The 12,856-nt window shown below is 41.1% G+C and overlaps 1 protein-coding gene across 1 annotated transcript; it reads left to right on the top strand.

Annotated features, from left to right (window-relative positions):
* The first annotated feature begins 5,054 nt into the window (after positions 1–5,054).
* LOC147135167 (GTPase IMAP family member 9-like) lies at positions 5,055–6,478 on the top strand. The gene is made up of 2 exons (XM_086053515.1): positions 5,055–5,312; positions 5,410–6,478. The coding sequence occupies exons 1-2, from the start codon at positions 5,222–5,224 to the stop codon at positions 6,159–6,161; spliced, it is 843 nt and encodes a 280-aa protein (XP_085909641.1). The 5' UTR covers positions 5,055–5,221; the 3' UTR covers positions 6,162–6,478.
* Positions 6,479–12,856: the final 6,378 nt, after the last annotated feature.

Here is a 12,856-nt window from a genome sequence, read left to right as displayed (position 1 = left end):
TCATGTGTCATCTTCCACACCGCTTATCCAGTACAGGGTCACAGGGAGGTGGCGGAGCCTATCCCAGCTGACTACGGGTGGAAGGCAGACTACACCCTGAACTGGTCGCCAGCCAGTCGCAGGGCACACACACAGTCACTGAGTGGGAACCGATCACACGCTGCCCGCACACAACTCAGGCGAGTGTACTCTTTGCAGTTATTTATCATTGGAAATGTTTTCATTGTGTAGGTGATTGCTTTCAATTCCGCTTGATAGGACGAACACCATCTTCCCGCTGTATGCTCACCTCACGGATAATTTCTGGATCATCGGGCTGCCCTGCTGTAAATATAATTCCCGCTCCTCCGTTCTCATTGATACTTGAAGTAGAGCAATCTGTGTAGATTATCGTGTCATATTCTATCCAGTTTCTTGACACCTTTGCTAGTGATGACTTGCTGTCTCCTATTACCTTTCCTGTCTTAGTTCCTTCAAATTCGAACACTGGTTCACATGTCTCTGTCCACGGCTGTCATCATGGTTATATGCATCGGTTGCTGTTGGAATCCATCTGAACTCGATTGTGATAGTCGCAGGAGTTCATCTTCTGTGCTTCTTTTTGTTCTGAAGCCCGCTTGATTAAGGGATAGTAGGTTACCTCTTTCGGTAAGATATCTTAGTCTATTACATAGCAATCTTTCCATCACCTTCCCCAAAACTGAAGTCAAAGAGATATGTCTGTAGCTTCCCAATTGATCTGCAATTATTCCCGGTTGTAGCATTGGTATGATGTCTGCGACTCTGCGTCCCGGTGGGACTTGATGGTTCTGCCAGGAGGTGTTATAGATGTCTGTGAGAACTCAAATGGGTACTGGGCCCAGGTTGTGGAGGAGACGAGGATGAATTTTGTGTGGACCAGTAGAGTTGGCCATGTTTAAGCTATTGATGGCTGATTTGACTTTCTTGGTAGTGAAGTACTGGTTCCCGTTGTGGTCGTATCGTTGATTTCTCAGGAAGCTATAAAGGATCTCTTTCATTCTTTCCATTTATAACAAACTGGCTGATTGGTAGTATCTCACGAAGCCATCTGCTTACTGCTGACATAGGTCTTCTGTTCCTCGACAACTTGACAACTGCTCTCTTTGGATTCGTCAGGCTTCTTAGGACTCACCACATATCTTTCGAGCCTTTTACACCTATCACCTTTCTTTTCCAGATATCTCTCTTTCTTTCACCGACTAGGCCGTTTACTACTGAATCCTGTTCTTTATATTCTCTTGAGTGGATATACCTTCTTTCTTCCTCATTTCATCTCTTCTCTTCCCTGTCTCGCTTATCTCTCTAGTTTTCCAGCATTCCTTTGTCATTCCAACTGCCAAATGTCCTTCTTGCTGTGTCCAAAAAATGTCACTGAATAGTTTATTTTGTTGCATCAGACTGTTTGGTCACACCTCAGGCCACTTTGCCATGGATTTTTCCATTTCTTCTTTGAAGCGTTCAGTATTTCCAATTCCACATCAATCTTTTCTTCCCTTTATTTTGTTAGTGGTTTGTGATCAGAAGACAAATGGTCTAGCATTTCCCATGCAAATAAATCAGACTGGGTTTCATGGACTACAGTTACAGCCGGGGACGACATCATACCAGTTGATGGGTCTTGACGTGTCGGGAGATCGCTGTTTATCACGGTCCTATTATCATCCATCACCTTCTCTCTTATATCGTTACCTCTTTCATTGGGTTGCGCTGTCTCACCCCAAAGGATGCTGTGGGCATTAAGGTCTGCACAGGTTATGATATTTGGTTTTATCTGTATAGGTAAGTCACCTTGATACCACCTATCTGTATAGGTATGGTGAATTTTCTGGGCCATGTTGAATGTGAAGTTGTCATTATCAAGGATTGATATTCTGATTTTTTGGTGTTCTAAATCCCTGACTTGACTTTCTGTTGAAGGAATGCAAAATCTAGGCTTTTGTTTATAATGACTGCCAGTCCACCACCTTTTGCTTCTCCCTGTAGTTCTCTGTCTTGGAGTATGATGACATACACTTTCACTTTCATTGCCGGTACCTTATCTATTGGGGCTAACTTTGTCTCTTGTAGACAGGCCACATCTACCTTCACCTCCTCCGTGAGGTTTTCTGGTATCTTAAATTCTCTTAATATGCAGTTTGTATTCCATTGTAAAATGATGAGCTGCTATTGTCTTCTGTCCGGCCCTGACTATTCTCACAGGCCTTGAGATATTGTCTCTTGCATTTATTACATCGGGACGTTGTACCATGGGTTTCTTTCTTGCAGCATGGACACCTGATCTTGCGAGACTTCCTCTTGTGTTCCTAAGCTTGTCTATGGTTTTTCCCCGACAGCTAAGATAATTCCAGGTGCGGTGACCCTCTATATATGCTTCCCTATTGTTGTGGCTAAACTCCGTATATCCTAGGTGTGATGTTACTTTGCATGTTAGGCAGGTGGCTCTAGGATAGGTTTGCCTGATTAATCGTTTACACTTGCAACAGACATTTCTTTCTGTACTTGTACGTACTCTGATTACAGTCAACACACACAAAAATACCTTTTCTTTTTGCCTTATCTATACTTGCTCTCGATAGGTGGAAGCAGGTAACATAATTATTGCAGACCAATATTTCCCTGAGTGTCACTTTTCCGCATCTGTTGCAAATGACTCTTTGTATTGTTAGATGGATTTTTTCGCATCCATGTTGGGACCACCCGACACCACGCTTAGGTAATTCCATTGTCGAGCTGTTGTTGTTTTTGTTGCTGCGTTAGTAATGGTGACCAGTGAAAAGCGACGTTCAAAAGTTTGGGATTGTTTTGAGCCACTTAATAAGGTTTGTGGGAAGTGGCTTGTAAATACTCAGAGATGGGCACTGTCCTCGGGCCACAACCTGGATGCCCTTCCATTCCCCCCCCCCGTCCTTTTTCATAAAAATAATCGTCCTCCGACCTTTCTGTCCTCATCCTTTTAAAGCGCTTCTGTCCTCACATTCTGTCGGTTGCATTATGGTGTGCACACTTACCTTACGAACCTTACCTTTTAAACGCTACTTTGAAACTCTGACTGTTTTAAAACAGGAGGTCACATTCTTACCTTTCTTACTAAATTTTGTAACCACTGTTAAAAATCAGGACCCTGTGTAGAAGCCAAACACTCCTTTGAATCCCTGACTGCTTTAAAACACAAGGTGACACATCCTGACAGCTGAATTTTTCAACAGAACTTTGGGACAGCTGTCAAAAATCGTGACCGCTTTGAGATTAATCGCCTTTGAAATCGTAAATGCTCCTTTGAAAGCCTCAGTGGGTCGCACCACTAACTCACTACTAACCGATTAGCACCGTTCCAACTTGAGTATGTGTATATTTGTGTATGCAGTATATATCATCAAACCCAACCGGTATGTAAGAACACTTTTAGTTTCCTTTCAGAATCAATATTTTCAATGGGATACTATACTAGACTAAGAAATACTCCCACAAATGTGGGCCATTGAAGGCAAACAAGATTTGTTCATTTGTACACGCAAAAAAGTCATTTGCTCAACAAATTTATGAAAGATTATTTTGCACAAATAAGTAGACCCCGAGAAAAAGACTGACAACTTGTTCATTCCAGGCCAAGCAGACATGTTGCTGTCCATAAAAGTTATGGAGGTCATACAAAATACTAGATATATTCCTTTTTTTTTTTTGTGAGCTGTATCAATTTTTTGCATTCATTAAATTTATAATTTATACATTATATAATCAACCTTACTTTCATGTTAGGAGTTAAACACATACTGTACAAAAAATATTTTATCAACACTTTGGAAATTGTTCTTATGCTATTGAATAAAATCTTTGTTCAATTTTATATGTATATATGTATATATATATATATATAAACCTTTTTTTTCGCGAAAAGAAAATAGTAACAACTATAAGCCGGTCTGCCTCTAATTTTAAATGGGTGTCCGTCGGCAATTCTGACTAAACTTTCACTAGCACCCCCCCAAAACCCATAAACTACATATTCAATCTATGAATTTTATTACAGACAAATTTGCTATTTCTTACCTGCCAAATCATTTGAGCATTTACACAAACAAGCAGATTTTGAACCCTTCACATCAACAAATGGAGCAAATGAAATTATACAAAGAAGAGATCATATTTTAAGTAAATCATTAGCAATTGAAAAGATTTAATATAATTTCACAGGCTAATGTTGTTTTTACAGTATGCAAGTTTTTCCATCTTATTTTCATTTTGTTGACCTGCAATGTTTTTAAAAGTACAACAGAGGTCACTATTGAGTGAACAAAGTGCCAACACAGTTTGTGTAATGTGTTGATACACTCCTTGAGGTATCATCAACCCATCACTAGAATACACATCTCTACCACGTACCACAAATGTCTATTATAATTTTTTAATAGACACTTTATTATTATACTATTATACTTCTGTTTAAAAAACGAGAGAACCGCTCAAGTAAGTGAAGTGATAAAAAATGTTTTTTTTCCCCCTCAGAGCCAACACACACACACGGTAAACGGACTGTCACTTGTATAGCGCTTAAGCCCCCCATAATCCTGGCGCCGTGCCCGTCTAACACTGATTGCTGTTTAGAACAGTTTATAAGTCCCTCCACCTTGTCTTGGACCCCAAATCCAACTGAAGAAAAGCAGTCCCAAAGCAACATGCTGCCAACACCGTGTTTCACTGTGGGTATGGTCTTACTTTGGTATTGGAGCAGTGTTGTGTTTTTACCAAACATGCAGTACCTTTTTGAATCATGGCCAAAAACGTCAACTTCGGTTTCAACGGATCATAACGAAATCCCCTAAAGGCACGAGGAAAAAGATTAATGCCACTCTGCCGAGAACAAGCAGACAATACACACTCATAGTTTCCATTGAATGCTATTGGTGTTATTTAGATGATGGAGCGCTCTGATATATTGTTAATGCTGGTCGCAGAAGAGCAAGTTGAGCAGGTTTTTATTAAGGTAAAGAAATCTGTCAGAGTGGAGCAGACTGTTACAGTCCATCCACAGGGTTCCACTTCAGCTTTTAATGTGAAAAGTGTCTACTGAGTGCCATAGTTGTTGTTATTTAATTTGTAAGAAGTCAGTTTACTACAGCAAGTTTCATTATTGTTATGAAATCTTGTGATGTCAGACTAAATATGATAACAGTCCACCCAAGGGGTGGAGCACTGAAGAAGGATGTACACCAAATCTGAAAGTGGGCTGTGTTTATTTGCAATCTCATCAGAGAGTCAGTGCAAGATGGGTGCTCTGTACTCAATCCCTAAAGGTGAGGTTGAAAATTTTCATGACTTTCTGCAATCTTCTGACATTTGTGATATTCTTACTGAGTAACTGATTGAAGTACAGTATATTTCTGTCATCAGGTGACCCCCTGAGAATTGTGATAATTGGGAAGACTGGAGTTGGAAAGAGTGCTACTGGAAACACCATCGTTGGAAAAAAAGTGTTTTTGTCTGCAACAAGTACACAGTCAGTGACTGAGCACTGTGAGACAGAAAAAGTCAAGGGTCGGAGAAAGATTCAGGTTGTCGATACCCCCGGGATTTTGGATACATCTGTAAGTCCTGAAAAAATCACAAAAGAGATTACAAAATGCATCCACATGTCCTCTCCCGGACCCCACGCCTTCCTGCTGGTCTTGCAAGTAGGAAGGTATACAGAAGAAGAAGAAAAGAGTGTGCAAGCTCTGGAGAAACTATTCGGTCCTGAGGCATCCCGCTACATGATTGTTCTTTTCACCCATGGTGACGATCTAAAAGGAATACCCATACAGCAGTACGTTAAAAATGGCAATCCAAAGCTCCAAGAGGTGATCAACAGATGTTGGGGTCGCTACCATGTCTTTAACAATAAGAAAAATTGGAAGAGAGCTCAGGTGGTGCAGCTGATTAAGAAGATCGATGACATGGTGGCGGCAAACGGGGGCCAATACTTCACCGAGGCGATGTTTGAGGAGCCAGAAGAAAGGCAGAATCTTGACAGAAATGTTGCAGAGGGGCAACCTTACAATTTCTCTTCCATGGGGGATGTGTTCCAGGAACTCTATGAGTATAAAGACATATTCGGCCAAGAACGAAGCAGTGGTGGTTCTGGCCCCTCTGCCCCTACCCTCTGAATGAATATTCTGTAATCAGAGCTGTAATCACTGGCAGGGCTAGGTGACCGTTTTGGTCGGATTGTTTGTGTCTTTTTTACTTTTTGAGTTTTTATTTTATTTTTTTAAGCTCAGTGCATAGAGGTACCATGGCATTCAGTGTCTATCTACTTGTAAGTCCACATGACTCTACTTTATTCTTTGTCTCTTATCCATATCGCTCATCTAGGTATGTGCTGTTACAATAAACTTTTCCTTAGTTACTCAGATTCAGACGCCACAAGATGTTGCTTGGCGCACTTTCTCTTGTCTATGATAAATAAAGTTTTTCTTTAGCACACAGTTGTCTAGGCATTGTTTTACAAAACATTTTGGTGACAAAGATGGAGCTTCACTTTGCCATGTGTCGCTTTGTTGGCCGGACATATTGCCGCTGCACAGAGCCAGTGGCTCAAAAAGGAGTATGCACCATACGCGCTGCAGAGGGGCGCTGCGCCAAATGGGGCGATAGGAGCAAAATTATTTCAAGTAGGTATTTTAGGTATAAATTATTTCGAGTCGGTATTTTATGAATGAAACAGGTCTTTGTTCACGTGTAATCAGAGGTGGGGATTCCATCTGACCGACGCACTGATGATAGACAAAAACTTAGACGGACAAGCATAGACGGAAGTGAATGTGGGGGTTTGACAAGTGCAATGCTACAATAATAAATGTGAATCCACAGGGTTTTTTCCACACTGCTGTTGAATGACCTTTTAGCCTTAGCAATGCAGCTCGCCACCAAGTATGACGCTCTCAAGGCACTTTCATTCGTTGACGAATCAGTTCTGAAGTCTGCATGGACAGCGCATATTTTCCAGAGCGGGCTGGAATCACGTCGTCATGAATCCATATTTTAAGTAGGTCTTCTGGTATTGTGTGTAAAATGTACCTTTCTTTTTCTTCTTGGGCATAGACTCATGTTGAATTCTCACTGGGCCTTTTCCCCATTGCAAAGACACTTTCCAGATATGTCTGATTATTTTACTCATTTTACTAGCTTGTGCATTTAATATTAGCATTACACGACGGAGTCAATTTGACACGCATTAAGAGTCAGTCATACAGTAGATGGATGTAACGGAGAGAATCTAATCACTTTTCTAAATAAAATAGTTATCAGCCTCATATAATAGATTAACCGGAAGAATTATACATTTGTTTTCTTACATCAGGGGACCTCTGCGATAGACAGACTGACCAAGAGACGATGTATATATATATATATATTCAACCCATAATTACACTCAGCACTTTTTATCGGGTTACCTGCCTTACAGAAGTTACACACCCTCCACCCGCACCTTCTTTTTGGTCTGCACTTACAGTACTGATCCACATCACAAAATCTAGTTTCGGCTTTAACCAAGATTGACATACCATGTCTGGTTTCTTTACTCTACTAGGAATAAGACTCCTTGCATTCCAAAGAAGGAGTAGCATAATTATTAACACTAACTTGCCCATACATCTTTGCTCTTGCCTGCTATTTGTCTGATTACTAAGCCCACTTCGTATATGACTGACTGTAATTTAACTGATCACTTAGTTCAAGTTCATCCCTCACTTTCTCCCATTTCAAGTCTTCCCTCGCTGGTACTCTGCAGTTATTGCTAAGACCTGAATCCTTTTAGCTTTAGATTGAGTGTCAGCTATCGCAAAAATCGTCTATTTTCCTCCCACTTCTTCATGTCCTCTAGGTTTTTTCTAGTTGCTGATTGCTCTTGACTGTCTCTCCCTTGCCTTTGTGTGTCCAGTCATCTTATCGTAACCGCATCCACATGAGAGGATTTTGCTTTTATCTGCTACACCTTATTGTTCTCAATCCCCACCAAGTGGGCTATATCCCACCACAGTTACAGCATTTCACCCTTATTCCCTCACCACCCTCTCCAAACTTATAACAGCTCACACGTATCAACCTTCTTACATCAGCTACATGTCTAAACTAGTGTCACTTATTAACACATCTCATAGGTTTTGGTTTGTACTTTCTCACTCTGATGAATTCTGAAAACAGCTCAGCAGAAAGCACCCACATCCTAAATTCCATTAGCGAGGTCTCAGTCTCATCATCACTCCCCTGGTCATTTTTTAGAATTTCAAACTGTACTGTTACTAGCGTTCAGGTGATCTACCAGCTGCTTGATGACACACTAAGTGGCACATCAGCAATTATCCCCTTGCGCCCCTCTGTCTGCTCGCCTAACCTAACCACTTGGGCCACATAGGATTTTCTCACACTTTTGATTTTCTGCCACTGGCCCTTGATCTCCACCTCTAATCTGGAGGTATGCATCCCCTAACAGTCTTGCATACTGGACACCTTTATCTGTACAATGAGATATGCACTGGCTCATCTCTATTTACCAAGTCTTGAAAAGCAACATGCCATCATAGATCAGCACCTTGTTAAACTCTTCTCATAACAACCATTCAACACATTCAGGCTTCCTGCTCAGAATTTGTTCAGACTAAGACTGAACTTGTGTAACCCTTATATTGTGTTGGGGTCAAAATTGACCTGTTTTGAAGTTTAGGTACGTAAAAAGTACCATTTGCTTTTTTCTACCGGAACGAGGCTTCATCTAATCCTCGGACGCAACTATTTTAACGCAACAAAATTAATTTTCACCATTTTAACAAAATTCTAAAGGTTTAAAAAAAATTTGTGGTGTTATGGGTCAAATTTGACCCATAAGTGAATACTGGCTGTTTAAAATCTGTGGGTTGCTCTTTGGATCAAATATGGCTCAACATGCTCCACAATAGGCAGACAAACAGACAGAGGGACGGAGACACACACGCACACGCAAACATGGCACACGCATTCTTGTAAATTATTGTTACACGGGCACTCACACATACACAAAGGCCATCTTCGCCCCACGTGAACTCAAGCTTTCTTGCAACATATTGATACATTTTGAATAGAAATAAACGTTGACATATATAAGCAGAGTTTGGGTAAGATATTATCAGTTGCGTTCTGTTGGAGCTGTTGTCTACATGAGCAATAGGTGTCCAGTTTATGAGGGCCGGATCATATCTTTGGTCTTGACAGTCAGTGATACTGAAGAAAGAGAGGAAAGCCAAGCTGAGGAGGATGAGGATGGGGTTCAGCATGACTCTGAACAAGACCACACATCTGATGAGGAGGCCCCAGATTTTACAGATGCTGAAAGAGAGGTCTTCCAGTCAAGGAAATATGACATTTCATGGTCATCAAGCCCTCTGGACACCCAATACAGGGTACCAGAAGAGAAGAAACTCAAAATGATTCCAGGGCCTACTGGAAACGCTATGTCGCATGCCCAAGACATCAAGTCCATGTTTGCTGTTGGTTTCCACAACCTCTTCAGAAGATCCTGCTTGAGCTGACCAACATGGAAGGGGGAAGAGTGTTTGGTGATAGCTGGATGGCATAGGAACTAAGGAGGGGATTCCAGGGTGAACAACATGCACACTTCTTCTATAACAATTCGTGCCCGCCTATATTTCTGATTAACGTGGCACGAACGTTTGATTGGATGTATGATACGTACAGTATTTATTGTATTGTATTGGAGCGTCTCTCAAATTAAAAACAAAACAATAAAATAAACGACATAAAATTCAACGTCTGCTCCCCACGCGAGCAAGCTGTTGTGTACGGCCACAAGTTCCGCCTACAGCTGTAATTTATGCTGTTTCTCTTTAAAAACCACTCACATAACGTACCTTATCTGGCCTGGTACCTAGTGGATCCAAGCATATATCAGAGAGAGGCACTGCCCCTGTGGCCCCCCCTCTAGCTCTGCCAGTGCCTTCGACCTGCAGGTTTCCATCCCTTAACATTGTTGCATACTTTACCTCTGCTGGGCACCTTTATCTGTACGGTGAGATATACACTCGTCTCATCTTTGTTTAACAAGTCTTGAAATTTGTCATACCTACATAGATCAGCACGTTGTTAAACTGGTCTCATAATAGCCATTCATGCCATGCAACCTTCCTCCTCAACATTTCTCAGACTAAGACTGAACTTATTTGAACCACTTTGAGTTTTTATGCTACGTGTTCCTGGAATACTCGACAACAGTCACCACAAAATTCAACACAATTGTACTATTTCAATAAGAGCAGAGCTACAAAAAAATGGAAACTGAGGCACTCAAAGTATTTTGGATTAAAAGGCCTTTATTTTAACATGGCCAATTGGAGATAATGCCTACGTGTTTCAGCCTTGGTAGGCCTTCTTCAGGGCAAGCTTGAGTGGACTAGTATGGACCATGCATGCATTCTAGTGAAGTCCTGCATTGATCCCTCGACTGAAGAGCACCAAAGAGACAGTTTTGAGAAAACTCAAAACTTTCGAGAAGCACTCCTATATATATTGATTGCTAAGAGCACAGCTATTTTGCTTTTGAATTTAACCTTTTAATGTTTGCTCTAGGGATGTGCGCGACTAGTCGTTTAACCGTCTATGATTTATTAAACGTTTAGTATTTTACTAGTCGGTTGAACGCTGCATTAAGATTCACGCATCTTGTTCCTCACGCCTCTGCCTCTGTCAACAAGCTGTGCACCAAGAGAGAGAATTGCTCGCCCCACCCCGCACGCGCGCCCGCACGCGCGCGCGCATAGTATGGGGCGGGCACTCTAAGTTTGAGGAAGAAAAGTAAATTCTGAAGATGTCGAAGCTACCACGAAAAACAACGGCACCGTTTGGCAGTATTTTGATGCAGCAGATGGCAACAAGGTCGTCTGTAGGCTTTGTAAGCATAAACTCGCTTACAACCACTTTCTCAGAGCGATGAGAAACCACATCCAAAGTAAATCTCGATGTGAACCAGCAGGTGGATGGCGGGGGGGCCAGTCAGACGAGCATGAGAGCGTTTGTTCCAGCCAGGCGCTGCGATGCTCACCGCACAGCAAAGATTACGCAACTCATTTGTAAAATGACGCGATATTTCTTTTGTTGAGGGCAGACGGTTCGAAAAATGAATGCTGTATATCGAGCTTAAGTACGTGGTGCCAAGTCGCAAAACAATAACGCCCCAACTCGAGAGTAGCCATAACCAAATGAAAGAGGAGATACTACAAGCGTTTGAGCGGGTCAGCTATGTGGCCAGTGCCTTAACTACAGACGGATGGACGTCCATAGCCACCGAATCTTACATGACTATAACGTATGTGGACGAAGCTGTGTGCGTCATGCGCCTTGGAGGAAAGACACACAGCTGAAAAATTGGCTGCTCAACTGCGGAGTGTGATGGGTACGTGGGCACTAGAAAATGAAGTCGTCGCCTGTGTGCATGATAATGCACCTAGCACATAGCGAATGAGACCCTGCTGGACTGACTCATTACATTATACATAATAAATGCCATGCATTGCATTGGCAAATGCATCAGAAATGTATTTCTCTTTCAATTGTTCATTTTTTTCAATCAGTTGTTGTTACATCAGTCGAATTTGAATTAACAAACTGTCCTTAATGTTTGGGCTAATATAGCCCCTATGTAAATACACAAAACATTGGCATTTTAAACTTTGGATTCAATATGTATTAAATTTCAAGTTTTCTTGCTTATAGACTAGTCGACTAGTCGCCAATAAAATTTGAGACTAGTCGGCGGGCAAATTAGTTGAAATTCCCATCCCTAGTTTGCTCTCAGGTATATCTATCCTCTCAACAATGAAAATGAGAGCTTGCCATTAATGATGTTTCAGGATTAAAATAAAGATTTCTAAATGAAATTATTACTATATATTGAATTTTTTTCTATTATTATTTTTTTTAATACATTTACTTAATGGGGGAAATTAACCCAAACTAATTTTTTTCAAGAATATGTTCCCAGTAGGCCCACTAGTTGAAACACGGCATTCTGATTAATATTGCATTTGGCGAATATGAGTTAAGCAGCAAGCTTTAGCCATCTCGGGCGGCCATTTTGTCATTTCTGTCGACTGAAAATGACATCACAGCTGCTCAGGGCTCAGATAACGACCAATCACGGCTCAGCTTCAGAAAACAGGTCAGGTTGTGATTGGTCATTACCCAAGCCCTGAGCAGTTGTGATGTCATTTTCAGTTGATAGAAGTGACAAAATGACCGCCCCCAGAGATGGCTAAAAACGAGTGGATTAACTCTTGTTCCACAAAGGCAATATTTATCAGAATGCCTTGTTTCAACTAGTGGGCTTGCAGAGAACATATTCTTGAAAAAATATGCTTGGGTTGACTTCCACTTTAAGATTAAAATGACTGCCACTTTCATTGGCCAGTGACTTGGGAATTTCACACTGACTGGAGGTTTATCATTCATGTTTGCATATTATTAAATTACAGTTAATTCTGAAACAATGCCAGCATGAATTGATAGCATTATTTTCTATGGTCCATTTTAATTTAGTGTTTGAAATTTGGAAATACAGTATGTACTGTATCAAATGTTGGTTCACTAAGCATTTGCTAGATGAGTCATGGGTAGGGACTCTACACATCTATTTGTATCCCATGTAACATATACTGCCTGTATGTCTTCCAGGAAACCCACAATCAAAAGTTCAGAATATAGTATAGAAGTGCAGGTACAGAATGTTAGCTGCCTCTTTAGGTATAATAGTATAGCTATTTCTATTTCCTGTAATTGCTTGTGGCAGATAGCAATCCACGGATCCCCCACA

The sequence above is a fragment of the Filicampus tigris genome, chromosome 15 (genome assembly GCF_054856515.1).
Source record: "Filicampus tigris isolate MCC_2025a chromosome 15, RoL_Ftig_1.0, whole genome shotgun sequence".
NCBI lineage: Eukaryota > Metazoa > Chordata > Actinopteri > Syngnathiformes > Syngnathidae > Filicampus > Filicampus tigris.
Note: the sequence above shows the minus strand (reverse complement) of the source record. Positions and strands in the feature narration are given on the sequence as shown.